The sequence below is a fragment of the Kogia breviceps genome, chromosome 11, assembly GCF_026419965.1.
Source record: "Kogia breviceps isolate mKogBre1 chromosome 11, mKogBre1 haplotype 1, whole genome shotgun sequence".
Classification (NCBI taxonomy): Eukaryota; Metazoa; Chordata; class Mammalia; order Artiodactyla; family Physeteridae; genus Kogia; species Kogia breviceps.
Window position 1 is genome coordinate 49,262,672 of NC_081320.1, and position 19,763 is coordinate 49,282,434.

At 34.5% G+C, this 19,763-nt stretch overlaps 1 protein-coding gene across 5 annotated transcripts in view; it reads right to left on the minus strand.

Moving 5' to 3' along the window:
• The window catches only part of AFTPH (aftiphilin), a 63,330-nt gene that overhangs the window by 8,878 nt on the left and 34,689 nt on the right, over positions 1–19,763 (minus strand). The window contains exons 3-8 of one of the 5 annotated variants that reach the window (XR_010835521.1): positions 15,660–15,811; positions 13,735–13,861; positions 13,055–13,111; positions 10,080–10,202; positions 4,424–4,484; positions 2,813–3,464 (exon numbers count right to left, since the gene is read on the minus strand). Coding sequence is in view for 2 of the 5 variants with exons in the window: in XM_059078693.2 (XP_058934676.1) it covers positions 2,813–2,896; positions 4,424–4,484; positions 10,080–10,202; positions 13,055–13,111; positions 13,735–13,861; positions 15,660–15,811 (604 nt within the window). In the remaining 3 variants the exon portion in view is untranslated. Of the gene's footprint in view, positions 1–2,812; positions 3,646–4,423; positions 4,485–10,079; positions 10,203–13,054; positions 13,112–13,734; positions 13,862–15,659; positions 15,812–19,763 lie in introns of all 5 variants that reach the window. The other 4 variants (XR_010835522.1, XM_059078693.2, XM_059078695.2 and 1 more) reach the window with 4 other exon arrangements.

Consider the following 19,763-nt stretch of genomic DNA (forward strand, 5'->3'; position numbering starts at 1 on the left):
CAGCTTCATCAATTTCTACTTATTATTTCTAAAAAAGCCCTAAGATCCATAGATAAAATTATATATACATGTACCATATCGATATTAACAAACAAGTTTCCTCATTTAGGATATTTCTAGGTTAAGAAAAAAAATCAGGACCTGCCTTCTATTAACCCACTTTGTAGCTGACTAGCAGATGTAAACACAGATCTCAGATGTTTACAGAAATCATACTAGCAAAAGCGGCTTCCACAGTTACCATGTCCAACAAGGGAGGAAGGCTATAGAAAATGTTTGTTGACTCTCCCAAGTTTTTAGTATTTCATTAAGGTACAGTTTCAAAATATAATTTAAAAGGCCCTTTCTTTGTATTTCTATAATAAGTATTAAGGTTGCAATTAAAATGTAAAAAGTTACAGATGCCTGTAAAGGGACCAGATGAACCCAAAGCACCTCCTTCCTCCACTATGAAAGGTTAGATTCCAAGTAACCACAAAATTTAAGTAGATGGTGAATGCACAATGCAGAGTAAACAGTTGCATTCTGACTGGCAACAGGAAAGTGCTAGTAAAAATTTAGTTGGGTTTATACAATACTGACAACTTGGCTGTCAAACAGTGAAGTGGGAGATTAAAAAAAAAACCCTTCAACCTCCCCCAACCCCCCAAAACCATTATCACCAAAAAAAGTACTATGGCTATATTTTATACTTTTCAAAAACAAGACAACTACTTACTCTACACAAAAAAATGGAGAGTAATTTTTTTAATGGAAGAGTTGGTTTTTTTTTAACAGAACCTTAATGAGGCATAGTTTAGTTACATAAATAAAGCTAGCCAACCAAGTTCTATGCCAACCTCCTAAGTCTCAAACACAAAATAATTAAATAACCGCAAGCTAAGACAAAATGACTTTCCCAGAAACAAGTCAGAAAAAGTGCAAGCAAGTGGTGAAATGGAATACTCAGGAAAGTGTTGACACCTGTAACTTGATGGTAAGTTTTAACAAAACCCAATAGCAATAAAACAAGCCAAAGCAAATTTATAGTAATCAGATTTACACAGCAGCTAGAGTATATTAATGAAAATACGGAAGGAAAATATTTAAAAGGTTCCAAAGTAATGAGGACCACCATTGACCATGCTAATTTCATTTCCATTACAGCTCTAAGCTTCTGAAACTGCTTGCTCTTCCCAAAGCTGTGTATGTATACTGAGCCTGGTTTATCAGGTCATTTCTGTACTTCTTTATACGGTCAGATGATTTGTGCTCTTACAGGTGATTTTTAACTGAGTTTGAAATGTAGCCAAAAATTAAATTTAAACCAGGTTTTTAGACACCCAAAAAAAGTGACCTCACTTAAATTATGATACAGTCCATGAAGAAACAAAGCTGAGAGCAAATTAAAAGTAGGAGCGTGGTAATTCATTCTTGGGATTATAGTAATAAGGAAACTGATACACAAGTTTTTGGGTTTCTTCCCCCCATTAAGTATTAAAAACTAATTAGCTCACCCAGGTCATTCCATAGCTCACATGTATATAGAAGTAATTTAAATAGTGAAATATTTTGAAGTCAAAACCAGACACATTAGTTTTTCATATGCTTGTAAAATCTTGGAAACAATGAAAATGATAACCAGGGGATTAGATTTGTGGAATCCAGTCAGTCTACAAAATGGCCTTTGAATGTCCTTATAGCACAATCAGATTTCCATAACCAGCTCTTGGAGAAGGGCATTCTGGGTCCCAGGTTCACCCTTAGCTGACTGTCTTAGTCTCCCCCGTTTCCCATCATGGCTCCTAAATTGCTAGAAGTGGGTGGCAGGGTTATCTAGCTGAACAAAACCAGCAGATTCTCAGAAACCAGGATGGCTGGCTAGCTGATCCTAGTGGGAACTGAGAGGGACCCTCCCTATGCATTCTGGGCATCGGCATCTATATAGCATCTCAACAGCCGTCTGGTATCAATGGGCATGATTACCAGATCACAAGTTGGGATGACAGGGAGTCATTAAAATCATATTAAATAAAATATAAACATAAAAATGCCATTATATTTTAATCATTTATTCAGTTAGTAAATGACAAAGTACATTAGGCCTTTGGTCAATGAACTGAACTTTTGCCAGGCTGAACATTAATTTAACAGGCACTCCAGTAAGTTTTAATTTCTAGCTTTTAGTATCTCATAGCAATTATTTTCTATTATTACCTTTAACATTTTTTTTTCTTCCATGGAAAACAGTAAACTTTCTATTCAAGAGCTATATAAAAACAGTAATAAGTCTATGTGGGACTATATAACTAAGTGCTAGATGCCAACATTTTGGAACCTAATTATACATTTAGCAGCACTAATGAACAACTAATTGAATCCTAGAATTTGTAAAAGGTTCTATTATCACAGACACTATAATGTAAAGTCATCTTTGTGTACTAAAATATTCTTATATCTCTAAATTTGTATTTTTCAAATGGCTTTGTAGAATATGCTTTAAAAATAAGCATATAAAATATCACATTTTCTATTTACAGGGGGGGGGAAAAACCCTGCCTTTAACTGTGAAAGGACATTAGGGTTGTTTTATATCTAGAAACTACTTTCAGCTCTGAATATTACACTCTGACAAAGCTTTCCTTAAAATACATTTCACATAAGTCATTTGTTATAGTTATACTACTAGAAAATAACAGTAGATAGATGAAAGAAAAGTGGTAGACATTATAGAGAATACAATCTACTTGTTTCCTTGTTTATAGGAAAGTCAAGTGATGTGGTCATGCTTTTAGTAAATAAACTAGAATTATGGTTTTAACACTCTGCTGACCTGGGATTGTGGTGCTGCTGCTAGAGCTACTGTCATCCACGGGCCCAAAGAAATCAAGGTTCAGAAGAGTGGAACCTCCACTAGCTTGAAATTCAGTGACCGTGTTGGTAGGCAGCCACACAGAAGGTAAGCCAAGGGAGGAGGGGTTATGTGTAAAAAGGGGTAAGACACACACTTGAACATGCAGGTTATAATTAGTAGTCATTACATATTTAAAAATCAACATTAAAACAATGTGTACAGTATTAGTTTTTCACTGCTAAGGACATTTCTAAAGTAACAATTTAATTCAATGTACATTTTCTCATGTACAACGTAAATAATTTGACACTTAGTAAGGTTTTAGTTAGGAGTTCGGTTCTTTCAATCAAAACTCGAAGCCATACCAGAAAGACCAAGGGGAAAGTATACCCGTTAAAGGGAAACAATACTTTAATCTCAACCCAAAATTAAATCACTGTACATGCCCAAATAAATCTTTTATGTTAGTAGTGTTGGTTTCTAATTAATGCTTTTTAAAAGTGACATAGTTGTCAGTTTCAGGACAGGCACCAATACATTAACTTAGTTTAAAATAAAATAACGTAATAAGGAATGTCATAACTGCCCTACCCTGATGTGCAACCTCAAGCTGTACTGTTCCCCTTTAACTCTGAAACAGTAATCAGAAATAGTATACATTTTTAAAGAAGTTGTTTGTTAATAAAAAGCATGATGATTTGACTGAATAAGACACCAGACAACAGCAGAAGGTGCATCCAGGCTTTCCTTCAGCACGGATATTCAATTGGATGCTTTCCAGATATCCGAGGATCCCCCACTCTAAGGCAAAGCTGATAGAATAACAGGTGTTTTAGACCATGGCTCAAACAACTTATGAAGTATAAGGAGTAAGAGTAATTATACCTTAGAATCCAATTAAAACTTGTGATGTCAACACACAGGAAAACTAGCATTTTGTATTATTTAAAAATCCCACCTTATTGGAATCAGTTAATCCTTTTTCAGGATTTTCTTTTAAAGCCATAAGTAAAACCAATTATTTCTGGAACTACCTACTAGTATTTTGAGATAAGTTTTAGAAAAGGATCATGAAAATCATTCATTTTTCATTTGCATATAAGTGCACTATAAAATATTATTAAATCTGAAAACTACTTTAAGTCAATAAATATGGATCTATTATGCACATTGTTTTTGGTTAAATAATTGTGCTTTGTGCTTTAAAGCAGCCTCTACACACAAGACTTTGCATCCAAGAAAATTCCATAAACTAAAACTACAGAAAAAAATTTCAAGTAAATTGGTCTTACCTAAAATATCATTTAAACTGCCTAGATATTTGTGAAAAATAAAGAAGCTTGTTTTTGACTTGAGATAAAGAAACTAAAATTTTATCTGGCTACTACTACTTGTATATGGACATTAATACTGTTAATAATAGTAACAGCTGGTTTCTTGAGCAATCACTATTCAGAAAGAAAGCCTGAATTTCCAAAGATAAGAAGTTATGTTCAAACAAAAAAGGAAGTCAGCAGAGAGAAGTCTGTCTGAACTTTGTAGCTTTCTTAACTCTAGCTCTGGTGCTAGAGGCTCTACGGAGAGACGTACCATCTAAAGGGTTAGTAAGGCCACTGCTACTCCAGTCAAACTGGACGGGTGGTAGAGACTCCTAGAGTTGAAAACCAAAAAATCAAAATTAATCAGTATAGGTTGTAGCAACATAAAGAATCCTTAAAAATAAAACGAAACACTATTATAGCAAGATCATTAGGCAATAAGATACCTAAAGACAAAACTGGGATAATTTACAATTTCAGAAGGTTATCTACAAATATTAACACAAACTGAAATTGCAAAATTTATAAACAGTACAGCTTGTTGACATTAAAAATGTTGTATCTGAGAAATGGAATTATCTTTACATTTTCAAACAGAAATTTATGGACTGATCCTATGTCAAGATTTCAATCTATTTTCAAATCATGATTTAAACTACTGGCTTGATTACAATAAAAATATTTTAAAACATCACTGATTTTTTTTTCACTAAAGAGTTATCCACTTCATTTTAAATGACTATCCACTTAAAATTTCTTAATAGATAATATAATGCCATAGAGAAGGTACCACTGAAAGTGAGGCAATTTGGGTTATTAAAGACTAAGTAACTAGTTGTATTAACATGTATGGTTAATCTAGTTGGTTTCCTTATATATAAAAATTTTAAAAAATTAATCATCTAATTTAGAAATTACTCATAATCAGTATTAGAATTTAATTTTTAAAATAATGTACTGAAAAGTATACTCAGAACTCATTTGAGTATTCTAGGTTTTAAAATTCTGTTAACTACCAAACATATAAAGATAAAATGAGCAAATGATACATAGAAGATGGAAGGTAGTACACAACATTTAAAAATGATCTCTGCTTTATTTTAAGAATATTCTTGACAAGAAGAAAAATGCCTTTTTATCATTTTCTTCTTTTATTTTGAGGGTGGTGTTGGCAACAATTATTGAAATAACCTGTGTTTTATTAGACTCTTATTATCAACATGTTGCCATCTTTTTTTTTTCTGTATTGCTCACCACCATGCTTTACTGTAAGGTAGGCACTTATAAAACTTTATAATGAGGACTTCCCTGGTGGTGCAGTGGTTAGGAACCTGCCTGCCAATGCAGGGGACACGGGTTAGAGCCCTGGCCTGGGAGGATCCCACATGCCGCGGAGCAACACGCGCACCTTAGCAAAGAGTAGCCCCCGCTCACCATAACTAGAGAGAGGCCCCATGCAGCAACAAAGACCCAACGCAGCCAAAAATAAATGAATAAAATATAAAAAAATAAATTAAAAAAAAACCTTTATAATCATTTTTTCTGTGTAGACAAAGACATTGTTCCCTGTAGGAAGGGAACATGAATCGGCTATTTTTGAAAGTCCAATCCCATGACATTAAAATACAATTGCTTTGATAACCAATTATAGGCATGTTACTATAAGCACTTAGTCTCCCCCATGTAAGTCAGGCCTGGAGGTGGAGGGGCTAGGTATAAACAAAATAAAACACTAACATTCGTGGTTGCCAGGGGTGAGAGAGAGTTGTGGGAGCTGGAGTGGGGAAGGGCGGGGGCTTGGCTGTGGCAATGGAAGAAATGCTGTATGCTGACTGTGGAGGTGGTCACATGGAAAGATGACATAGAGAACTACACACACATATTGCACAAATGTCAGATTCTTGGTTTTGATATTGTACTATGATTATGTAAGATGTAATCATGAAGGAAACTGGTGAAGACACAAGGCACCTCTTCTGTACTACCTTTGCAACTTCCTGTGAATCTGTAATTATTTCAAATAAAATTTTTAAAAATCCTGGTGAAAATCTAGTTTATAACCTACCTGCAAGACCGATAAATAACATTTAGAAAAGATTTTCTTTAGCTGATCTCAAAAACAAACAAAAAGCTCTAGGCATTCCAACAGATTCAACTTATATTATTCTACTTCTAGATCAGAAACACCTTTGGAACTATTCAACACTGACTGGATGGACCAAACCCAGATTTACATAATAACAACGTTTCTGGGTAAATGGAGCAAAGGTCTTTCATTAACATGTTTTACCTAAATGATGTCAAGGAGCTGGATGTTTTGAAATATTTCAGTGATTTTCTGGAATTTTAGCTTCTCACAGAGGTGTATGGCATTTTGAAGACAGACAATATTGTAATAATGAGGTGCTAAATCATGAATCAAAATTTAGTGGAAAAGAGACAGATGAAAAACAGATACCTAAATAATTATAGGCTAATTAACAGCACAGACAAGTAGGCAACTTAAAGAGAAAGCACTGGAATGAAACATTTTCAAACAACTTAAAGTAACGTGGCATGAATGATTACTGCAGAGACAAAAGAAAGGAGACAAGGTCATAATAAAAAGAGGGGGAAAGAAAAGACTAGAGACAGGAGACTCTGGTTCTAGTCCCAGCTACAGCACTGATGTGTGTTTTTGGGTAAATCACTTAGTCTCTCCAAATATGTTTTCTAAGTGTAAAAAGAGAGTACAGTGCTAGATAGTCATTTTTTTCTTTCTTCTAACTCTAAAATTCTGATTCACAACTGAAATAGCAACATAAAGTAGCCTAAGAAAAGAAGTTTGCTAGTGGTGACTAGTTGGATAACTGTTAGCCAGAGAGCTGACTTTACTCAGCAGTGAATAAAAGTATGGTTAAAGTACTGATCTTAGAGGGGAATCAATAATGGCACCGTGAATGGTGTGACTTTGAAATTCAGTGGATAAAGATGCAAACAAAAATAACAAAAAGTATCACTACTGCTTTTTACCTATAAACTGTTTTTTCAGGTAAAAGTAAAAAAAACATTAACAGTTGTTAGTAAAATATTAAATTCCTAAACAAGAGATGCAATGGCTATAAGACTGATGAGTACAAACTGATGTGGAAGATAAAAATTCAACGGGTACCAAACTGAAATAGGAAAGACAGACCAAAAAGAATGCAGTCATAATGAGAATTATACAACTATGCTAAGTTTGAAAGTCACTGTTCAATGATGCCAAAACATCAGAGGAAGGTCTGCTATACGTTTTGGGCGGGGGTGGGGGGAAATTTAGGTATTGAACAGGTCTTTCTTGACACATTTTGCTAAGCTTGTAGCACTAATGGCTATGGCTGTTTCATCTGAAAATTATCACTAGGAGAAAGACTGCATGGCCAAAACGTTAAGTGAAAAATATATACATGTTTATATAATGTATATATAATATATACATTGCATGCCAAAGAATAGTGGTAAGAAATATCACTTTATATAGAGAATCTTTACAATGCATTTCAGATTTGTAAGTATCTTAACCTGAATCAGAAGTATGGAGCCAAGCAAAGGTCATGCAATCTAGTGATGGAGGTTAGGCATCTCAGCACAAAATTCTGATATGTATGCTGAAATCTTCAATTTGAATGTTAGAATGCAGACCTACACAGGCTCAAGTCAATTCAGAAATATGTTTGAATTTCCACTGGGAAATAGTTTTCACTGGTTTCCCAAAAGCCTAAAAACTAAAGCCAGTGAGGATCACAAACTACCATAAAAAAGTACAGAATAAACTTGTTAATTCATTATTTATAGGTGTATTTTTTAAAAAGAGAAATGTGTGCATGAAACAGAATAAAAGGATGTATTTGCTTAAAAAGAGCTTTTAAAAAATATAAGTAGCAAGAGACCAAGTTCCACCTTCCAGCAAAAATGTTAGATATGCTTAAATGTTGCTGAAAATTCCTACACTTGTCTATAAATAGGGAGAGTCCCTTGATTACAAGTACATAGGGGTGTATATGTATGCATAGAGGTGGCAGCAGCTGAATACATATGGAGCTGCAACTAACCTCCATTAAATTAACACACATTAATTTCTATGAAAAATCTTCCATTAAATTAACACACATGCTTTTTATTAGGTTATCTAGACTTTAAATCAAGTCTATAATTAAATGATATAAGAAAGATGATAAGTATGAGGTATGACTAGGCAAAAATGACAGGTGACAGCTAACTCTGATAAAATAAGCAATAACTTATGGGGCTGTAACACGTGGAAGTGGTTGGATAGAGGAGAAGAGGAGAAGGAGGCAAGTAAAAGTAGCAACAAGTGGCCCTCAAGTAAGAACAGCTCCATTTCCAGAAAACATACCAGGCAGTTACTCAAATTACTTTCCTAATACCTAGCATTGTAGGAATAAGAATGCTGACTGAGGCAGAAGTGAGAATGTGCTGTGGGAGAAGTAATTTTGGACATGTACATGTCTGCATAGACATGGCAGGCCTGGGAGAGCAGGTGATAGCCAGAGGGCAATATAAGGCCAGTGAAAAGAAGAGAGCTAAGAACAGATTCAACCTTCTGAGACAATCTGCCCAACCATCAGTAAGGCCAGGCATCTTACGCATTAGGTCCCCTTACCCACTAATTCAGTGCCAGTAATAAACTGGCTTCAGAGGGATGTTTAAGCTAAGCCCAAGTATAAACCACAGTGGTACATAGCAGTAATATTAGATGTTTCTTGAAACACACCTGAGAAAGTAGGACCTTGCTTTATAAAATTATTTTCCAAAGTATGTTCTTCAGAAAAGGGTCCTGTGGCCAAGTAAATTTGAGAAATGAAGTAAAATTAAATAGGATTATTCACTGCAAGATTCTTCAGAGTCCTTAATACGTGGGTTGTGAATCTCCAAGGGTGGTTGTAGGGTATGCTATGAAATATTTCTCAAACTTACTTCACTATGGAACCCTTCTTTACTGGAGCATTTCTGGGGATTAGTGTTCAATGGAACACACATTTTGGAAAAGGCTGTCCAAACATACATTATTGTGTTAGACATAATCAAAGATGATATTTAAGGTTAAGAAATGACGAACACAGCAAGAATATGTTTTAGAAATGGTAATGTTCATTAAGAATACTAATATTTTAAAAAACAATGTTTAACCAGCACTGAGTCAGTTTCTAATTCGATGTCAAAAAAGTAAGCAAACCAAAGTGGCTATGTTCTCCCAGATAAGAAGTGAGAGGGAAGGCTTTGCTATTAAACATATTAGACTGAAATATGATTTGTGCTTAAATGTCCCAAGGAGGTAAAGGATAAGAAAGGTAAGAGAGCTTTCTTTTTTTCCTAATCCATAGAATGTTTTGTTAAAGGCTACATCATTTTTAATTTAACAGCTTTATTCAAACTCTCAAAACAACAGTTTTTGATGTAATAAACACACCTAAATTTTATTACTTTACAAAATTTTTGCAGGCTTCAGGAAAAACACACTATAGCAGACTTGAAGAGCTGGTATAAATGCAGTGTTTTCCATTTTTTTGAGATTTAGCACTTACCAGATTTGTGTGTCGGTAATAATGATCATATAATGTTCAAGCTGTAAGGGATTTTTAGAGATGCTTACTTCAAAGTTCTCACTTTATAGGTAAAAAGACTAAGTCCTGGATAGGATTAAAGGACTTACCCATAACCAGCCAGTTCTCAAATTGCCTTTTCTATTTTTTTAATTTAAAGAGAATTTGCTCATTGTATTTCAAGGGATGTTAATAAGCAACTGAAATCACATCCATCATGAAACTAAATTTTAAAAATATTTTAAAAACTAGGAAGTTATATATTAAGGGAAACAACAATGTGTGTGGACATACGTGTATATACATGCATAAAAATATCTATATACATCCAGATATTTTTACCTGGAATTGGTCAGATGTACATGTGTTCATTTCTGGTGACACAGTGGTTGTCTGACCGATGGAAGCTATTTTCTCTGCAGCAGATAGTGGTTTCAGTGGTTCCTTGGTGGGCTCTAACATACCCTGAAAAAGGCATATTAGCCATTAATGGGGGGGAAGGATCAGCCCATAAACTTTACAAGAAAGTTAATCTAGCAGAAAGCAGAAAGGAAACAGGTTATCTGAAAAGAACTGAAGACAAAAAGGAACTAGTCCTAAATTTTGCCTAGTGAAAATCTTACAGCACTATAATGGGAAATGTTTCATAATACCTTTGGAATCCAAACTTTTTGAAGCAAGACATTGTAATTGAACTGGATTTGTTGTAAAGTGCCTGGTTATCACTGTCACACAAAAGCATAAGCACATGGGATGGTGGGGAAGAGGCAAGCAGAACAATATATTACATCCATGCCCTAAGAATCCAACATTATTCTGATGTTTCAGATCTGAAACTGCAGGAAAGGGCACTCTTCATACACATTACACCATGGTGGTGCTTGGAGAGGTGAGAGCTGATTCTAAAACACACCATATAATGTGATGACGTTTACATGCTTCAATGTGAATTTAGTGTTTGATCCTTGCTCCACTATAGATGGGAACCTTAGTTCTTGGTTCTTTGGACTGGCAAAGCAGAGACAGTCATTTCAGAGGGGAAAACATCTTACATATTCCAGTATGAATCTAACACACTTTTTGAGTAAGAGAGAAAAAATTCAAGATGGATGTAGAAACAAAGAAGAAAATAATCAGCATTTTGCATTAATGTTCTACCAAACACTAAAATTAATGGGTAATAATCCAGGTTACTGGCATGAAAAAAAGGCCCAAGCTTTTACAAATTTTAAAATAATATCTGATAAGCTCTTGAATAGTTATCAACCAAATAAAAGTCTCCCTTTACTACTGGGGGAAAAAACCCAAAGCTGCTAAGTCAGGAATCTTATAGTTAGAATCTATACATTTCTAAAACTAAGTTTTCAGGAGAATCCCACTACCCTCATAAAACCAAGCATAAGCTAAACAAGCAATTTACAGACTTAGTTCTTAACAGTGCATATGAAAGGCTTTAATCTAGCAGCTTGAAAAATGAAAATAAATTCATGGTCTAATTCAATACCATACACATTATACAGGCTTTCTAGTGTGCCCTTCTACAAAGGAGCCATGCATTTGGCAAACAATTACTAGTCTTAGCCAACTTTTCTAATGTGAACTCTCCCTTAAGTCAGTGGTTCTCAAAGTGGTCCCCATCAGTAGCTTCTCTATCACCTGGGAACTTGTCAAATGTGCAAATTTTTGAGCCCTACCCCAGACCTACCGAGTAAGAAACTATGGGGGTGGTGCTCAGCATTCTGTGTTTTAACGAGTCTTCCAAGCAATTCCAGTGCACATTAAAGTCTCAGAGCCAGTGACTTAAATGACAATTTCAGGTACTATTCCTCCAGATGAGATCAAAAGATACTGAACATCTCATGTGTGTAAAGCACCATGGGAAAAATTCGGGTATCATTAAAATTTGAAACCAGATATGAAAAAGAATAAGTTTCTAAATATAAGGCATCACAAAGATAGAGGAGGAGATGATACATTCACTAAACCAACTTTGGTATTAAAAGCTTACAAAAATGGTAAAATTACATTACTAATAAAAAGTTGTAATTAAGATAGGAAAAATGGCATAGACATTAGTCTCTAATTCCACATAAAACTTAAAGAATTTGCTAATGTGCTGACCCTAACACAGAGCATTAAGTAGGTTACTGTCTCCAACATGCTGAATGAAAAGTGCCCACAAATTAAATTCCTACTTCCTATTCAGAATGTGACAATAACACCACCAACAATCTCTAGAATGCTACTCCCTGAGGAAAGAGATCCACATAACCAGAAAGTTAAAGAAACGTTCTGGATTACATTTACCTACAGCATAAAAGAGAGTAGGGATGATCAAGGTGTTTTGAAAATACAAGGTAACCATTCACAAAGGAGCAGAAACTGATTTTTTAAAAAAAGGTCAAGCACAGAAGTTTTTGTACAATTCCACAAAACAAAACAAACATTTCAATTCAATAACAATAATTAGAGCTTATTCATGGAAAAGTTTGCAGATTAAAAAAAGGTCAAGTTCCACAGCAAATTCATTTTCACATGCACATAAAGGGTTTTTAAACTTAAACTCCATACCAAGGGTTCCTCAGTTATTTTTTTCTCTATCTTAAACACAGTATTTTTTTCTTATTTTCAAGTTATTGGTGGAAGAATTTTAAAATATTTTTAGTTTGATAGGACATTTTTATGCACCAATAACTCAAAGACACGCCAAAAACCACAAACAAGTCAAACTTTAATATGTGACTGAGTCTTGATACAGAATGAAAATTCCTCAGTTTTCCTGGACTACCTGGCATATCTGAAAAAACAAAATTCAACACGTTTAAAACATTAATGGAAAAACTAAACACCAATTATGGGTCCTGACTCATTTTCATTTGTTATAATTTGATATTTCCAAGCTTTGATATACATCCATGGCTTCAATACTGCATTATTTAAAAATAATCGCAAATGCATTAAAACAAGTGATAGCTAAGGCTTCAGATACTTCAGCTTCTTCTTTTTAAAAGCAAATTAAAAGAGAGAGACTTCCAAAGGTAGATTTTACAAAAAGTTATGAGCACTAATATTACTAAGATAAAAAATTATTTTCAGTCTAAAACAAAAGTGTCTATAATTAATAGAATACAGAAAAATATCCTCAGATCAAGATTTGAAGGGATTTATGAGATCGAAAATGGATACTGTATTTATTCTCTTAACGGCCCCCCAGTAAACACCCCTTAAAATACACTTTCCATGTCGTGCTATGCAAGATGATTTTACAGAATAAATGCAGCAATGATAAACACTTGCAAAGACATCTTTGTACTTACCAATCCTGCTGCATACATGGGCACTATAACAGGTTGCTTCTTATTGCCCGTGAAGAGCTATATACGTACGTTAGAGAGAAAGAACATGTATTTAGAGAATGATCTGTCATAGAATGAAAGTTTCCAAAATATGCTTGTAACGCTTTATTACATACATCGTGAATGATAAATTGAAGAAATTGTTAAATTGCCCTTATGGGGTTATATTTTTGATCTCCTAGCTCAATTCCTTCATTTTTTTTTTTTTTTTTTTTTGCAGTACATGGGCCTCTCACTGCTGTGGCCTCTCCCATTGCGGAGCACAGGCTCCAGACACGCAGGCTCAGCGGCCATGGCTCACAGGCCCAGCCGCTCCGCGGCATGCGGGATCCTCCTGGACCTGGGCACGAACCCATGTCTCCTGCATCGGCAGGCGGATTCTCAACCACTGCGCCACCAGGGAAGTCCCCTTCATTTTATAGTTAGGAAAAACACTAAAACAACTTTTCCTAAAAATAAGAAATACTGCAGAAAAACCTAGATAGATTTATGCTTAAAAGTTGGCATACTCAAAAATACATGAACGTGTTAAACCAACTAATATTTATTTTTCTGAGGAACTAGTTTCAACAGAAGTGTCACAGAATTTAAAAACATTCATAGGTTGATTAAAAGATTTTCCAAGGTACTAATAAACTCACAATGTTTCGGGTGTCTATTCCCAAGGAGCACAAGAGTTTCTTGTTGCTATGGGAGCCGCCCCACTGATATCTCAAGCCATGTGCATCATGGATGTCCTGTAGTTCTGCCCACACATCCAGCAGTTCCCTGCAAAGGTCACAATGAAGCCACCAACAATGGGTTACTCAATAGCTTTCACCATGAATTCTACTTTTAATGTGACAGTGAAATATACATTTCAATTAATCTTGTGTCTAACATGGGTATATAACTACCATCTGAATGAAATCAACAGCCAACACTTAGTCACTGGAAAAGTAACTAAGTTAAATTCATTTGAAACAATCAAGCAAAAATTTGGCCTGTATGTTATTCTTTTTAAATTTTAAGGCAAAAATATTTAAAAGGAGGAAAGATACCACCCAGCATCCCACCATCTTTCTGGAGCTATTTAATGTTTTCTTCTTGAGTCTTGACCCACAAATACACAGTTGCAATTACAACATATTTAAAATTCTGTATTCTTTTTTCAGATTTTAAGCATTTCCTTATGTACATATGTATCTTTTTCAGTGGTTGTGTAATGTTCTATTAGACAGATGCATCATCATTTATTTAGCCACGATCCTACAGTTTTAATTAAGTTGTTCTTACTGTTTGGCTCCTATTGCTAGCAGTGCAAAAATATCTTCCTGTATTTTATGGTGTGTGTTATTGCAGAATTGTGTTATTTCCTTAGAATGAATCTCTTGGGTCTAAGAGTATGAACTATCTACAGCTAGCATATTTTTAAAAAAATATCTACAGTTTAAAGATGGCAAAGCATCACCCTTTTTGTCCCCTTCTGTTCTCAGAAATCATCCCAAAAGTCAAGAAGCAAAAATAAAATTCATCTTCAATGAAATTAAGAAATACTGCCTCCAGAGGTGGGGAGTAATGAAATGTAACAGAAGTATCCAGGAATAAGGATAACTTTGAAATTAAAATTAGCAAGTCAGTCTAGACCCTCTAACATCTAATAATTAATAGGAGTTCCAGAAAGAAAACAGAGGCAATAGAGGGAAGGTAATTGTCATTATAAGAGAATTGCTCAACACTGAAGAACAGAAGCTTCCAGATTGAAAGGTTCCTACCTAGTACTCAGTCCAATGAATGGAAAAAGATTCATATCGAGATACTTCACTGTGAAATTTCAGAACACCAGCAACAAAAGACCCTAAATTATAAATTTGATGTAGGGGTAGAATAAAGTAAAATTTTACCTCCTGTGTACCTTTTTCTCTCAGGAGGCTGAGGATGCGCTCCACCAAAATGGGATTTATGTGAAGGGAAGTCCCAAGACAACATGTGTTTAGGGGGCCTAGACTGATCCATTCCAGATTGGAAGGAATTGGAAGATGGAGAACTCCAGGCAAAAAATGGAATGGTCAGCTTGATAGGTTTTATCACAAGTAAAATTATATTAACAGGCTGTTGGAGGGTAGGGAAAGACTCAGTAAATGAAAAAGAGAGGCAATTATTAAATCCAGGAAAAAGGTATACTATAAAGAAAATAGTGGCTTAGCTGTGAACACTATATATATGATCATAATAATGAAAATACCAAATAACAATTTAACCAAAAACTATAATATAAGTATACTGGGAAGATGAAGAGAAGAGAATAGCAGATGTAAGATCTAAATTTTCAACTATCATACTAGGAAATCAAAAAATAATATATAAAATTGATTAGAATATTGATTTAGAATTTTTTAAAAAGCTCAAAAATGGACAAGTAGAGGGTTTTTAAAATCATATCTTTTAGCACAATATAATTTTTTAAACTTCAACACAGTAATGTTTTAGAACCTTAATGGTTTAAGATAACCTTATATAACCTTATAAATTAGAACAGTTGAAACTAACAAATATACATGCTATCTGAAAAGTGTCCACTACTTACCCACTTTCAGCTAAGGCCTCTCTTCTTTTTATTAGCAAGGTGCTTGTTTCCAGCAAGTGTTTCAGGGAAGTAACTTCTTCTTCAGTATCAGGGACAAATATGGAAGGAAAACATGCTTCGAAAATTCGCTCCAGGCGGTTTAGTAAAGCTGTCTGCATCAAAACACCCCCCAAAAGTTTATTTTCATTTTTGTAATTTCATTAATGTCATAGCTTTATCATTACTACACACACACACCCCCATACACCAATACCCTGTCCGCTACTATGGGGTGGGGGAACTACCAGTCAGATACAGGAAACACTAAGTGAAAGAAGAATAACTACTCATAGAACAGCTTTAAATAATTGTGTAATGACAAATAAATGTCGTTACACACCAAGCATCATGCCTGGCACTTTACAAACATTATCTTACTTAATCCATTACAAAATTCTACAAAGAAGAAATTACTACCCCATTGTACGGTGAGAAAGCAATCTCAAAGTTTGAATAATCTGCAAGCAAAAACAAAACCAAAAAAACCAGACAGTATTCATAATCTTTCCATAACACTGGGGTGTTTCTTACTACCAGTCACATACTCTATATTTAGAATGAGATTGGAATGTTTGCAAAAAGTATTATCCTATTATAGTTGAACAGAACCTGGATATGAACACGTGAATTCTGAAAACCTTTTTTTTAAATTTTTTTAAAATTTTATTGACATATAGATGATTTACAATGTTTTGTTAATTTCTTCTGTACAGCAAAGTGACTCAGTTATACATATATTCTTTTTCATATTCTTTTCCATTATGGTTTGTCACAGAATACTGAATATAGTTCCCTGTGCTATACAGAATGACCTTGTTGTGAAAACCTTTTAGAAATATCTGCTAATAGAAGAAACCAAAGTAGGAAAGAATGTCTCAATTTTTACTAAGAAATTCAATGGCTCACTTATCACTTTGATGATCTGTGCTATCTTTTAGAAATTTCATTTCTCTACTCTTCTACGGTGTGCATATTTGTATTTCTGAATAGTACACTACCTTACCTCCAAGCAAAGCCTGCATATTCCCTAGAGTATTTTCTCTGCGAACAATGGCGTTTTTGGAGTATTTTTATTAATTAAAACTTGTTGGATTTAGATTAACTTAGATTTGGGGGGTACTAGTAGGTTTAGTCTACATGTGTAACCTACAATAACATTTATTCCCACTTTCCTAACTTTATTTCAGATACATGTAAAATATTTTCAACTCAGCTCACCTTACTACTTAAACATCAACTAGGAATACAAACTTTTAAGTCAAAACTCGTTGGAAGACTAAGTGTACTACTGAAATGACATCCTGTGTACAAGAAAATTCCACATCATGGTGGTACTTCCTGCCAAGTAACAAAACAAGTTTATGCTTGATTTCTGTTGTTTAGTATAGTCAGCAAACAGGAAAATTAAAAACAAAAGGAAAAATTTTCACATACATATTTTCCAAAACAAAATCTCTTTTGGAAGCAGCATCAGAGCAAAAAATTTAACGCTGCATAATCGGTCTCAGGGTACTCTTCTGCTATCTCTACAGAAGTTTAACACCTTCATTATATTCATGTATGTGATATGGGAAAAGGTTCTCAGTATCAATTATGAAACCTACAGTAAAGCGGAGACTCAAGATCCCAAGGCTTGTGAAACTTGAGTGCATCAAGGGGAGTCATACTTAACTCACTTTAACAGAGGGAATGGACAGACATTACTTTTAAAGGGATCAGATAACCATCTAATTGGAAACTTAATAAGCAATGGCTCCTCTTGGGCAGGGAGGGTAAGCAAAAACTCACATATGACCAAATTTTATTTCTCTGCAAATTAAAACAGAATCTTTCTTGTATCCTCTTTGTTATCCTTTTAATGAGATAGAAAAAACATTTATCTAAAGATGAAAGAAAGGCCCTCAAAACATATTCAATGATTTGGATCAATCATAATACATAACTACCAGGTCTTAGGTATACCAGTGAGCAAATTCTCAAATTAGTGGAATATAGTTGAGGAAACAGAACATTATTTTAACCCAATCACGTTTAAACTTTGTTTTAAACTTCTTCCCAACCTTTTCTCATAAAGAATAAAATTACATGGAAATTTTAAAAGAAAGTTCCATATGTCTTTAGGATTAGATATTGAGTCAATTGCTTCAAATATTTTGTTGAATGAGGTAGAGTAGGAGTTGGCAGATTTTTCTCTACAGGGCTAGACAGTGAATATTTTTCGTGTTGCAGGCCATCCATGAACAAATAAGTGTGGGTGTGTTCCGATGAAACTTGATTTACTAAAACAGGTGGCAGGACAGATTTGTCTGCTAAGCCATAGTTTGCTGACCCTGAAGGTAAAGCCATAAATAAATAAATTTTTAAAATAAAGATTCAAACAACCAGAATCCACTAACTGACCAGCACCACTCACCACAAGGAGGAACTCCTCAATAATTCAACAAGAAAGCAGCTAACAGAATTAACAAAGATTTTGATTAAAATTAAATTTCCTAACATTTTACTTTTTAAAGTATATTAATTTCCAACTATCTACAAGACCAGTTGGATGCTAAAAGGGCTACTATCTTGTTCATGGTAATAAATAATGCCAAATTTCATTTACTACTAGTTAATTCCAGTAAGTAAATAGCTGATGTAATTATAACACTTCAATAGAGGACTGTGGACCCAAGGGGCTGAGACTCAGTTTCAGGATTTATAAACTGGAGCTCTCAAGGCCTACCTTACAAGGTGAATAATAAATTAGAGGAGTAAATGCTTGACACCCACTGTGTGCTCAAGAAGTGGTAGCTTTTAATCACTACTGTTGTTATTATATAGATGATACATACAGACACAGTGGCCTGCCAAGGAATAAATGTCAAAACCAGATTCAAATCTCACTAAGGCTGTTTCTCCACCACTATTTATCATTCTAAATCATTATGAAAATACCTGCCTCAATTTATATCAATTTCTACCATATTATATCAAGAAATTAAATAACCCAAATATTTTGCATCCTCCCCAAGATCCTCCTATCAAGTTGGGAAAAAGGTACCTAATTTAAAAATATCTTTTGTTAAGAGCTGCTTATATAATGAGAACCTGTTACTGCTACTCCTTGGGGATTTTAAATTTTGAAAATTCGTGAACATTTTAGTTGATTGTTGGCATTTGTGACTTAAATCTTGATCACATTATGAAAATCAAAGAGTGTAAACCACACATGAGGTGTGTCAAGATGCTTTACTTCCCAAGAAGCACAATAAAGTTCAAAGATATGATGGAATATAGCTCAAGTAACTTGGTAAGTAGAAGAGGTACAAGAATATAACTAACATTAACACTCAGAAGAGAAACTAACCTACCACAAGAATAGTTTCTCTTATGACCAAGCAGATAAATTTCTTTAAAAACACCAGATTTCCCAAAACATTGTAATCAGACACTCAATTTTTAAAAACTCATAAAATTTGAGCACGGGATAAAAGATAAAGATTGGGACTTCCCTGGTGGCGCAGTGGTTAAGAATCCACCTGCTAACGCAGGGGACACAAGTTCAATTCTTGGTCCGGGAAGATCCCACATGCCGCAGAGCAACTAAGCCCGTGCGCCACAACTACTGAGCTGGTGCACCACAACTACTGAAGCCCATATGCCTAGAGCCTGTGCTCTGCAATGAGAAGCCACCACAATGAGAAGACCACGCTCACCGCAACTAGAGAAAGCCCGCGTGCAGCAACGAAGACCCAACGCAGCCAAAAAAAAAGGTAAAGGTTGATACTGGTAAAGGTTTTGGGTTTTTTTGTTTCTTGAAGATTATTAAATAATTTTAATTGTTTTAAAATATATTCAATTTTTTCCTTAACATTGTCAGCCAAGGTAGTTTAACACATGCAACAGCCTTAAAGTCAGTAAACTGAAATATTATTTAAACTTCGATTTATTCTACTGTACATAAGCAAACTATTCATCTAACACTACTATTCATTTTCCAACAAAGCAAATAGTAAATTTTTACTAAAGAGCCAGTGCTGCACTCTAAATTAATGTGAGAGTAACAAAATAAGTACACACACA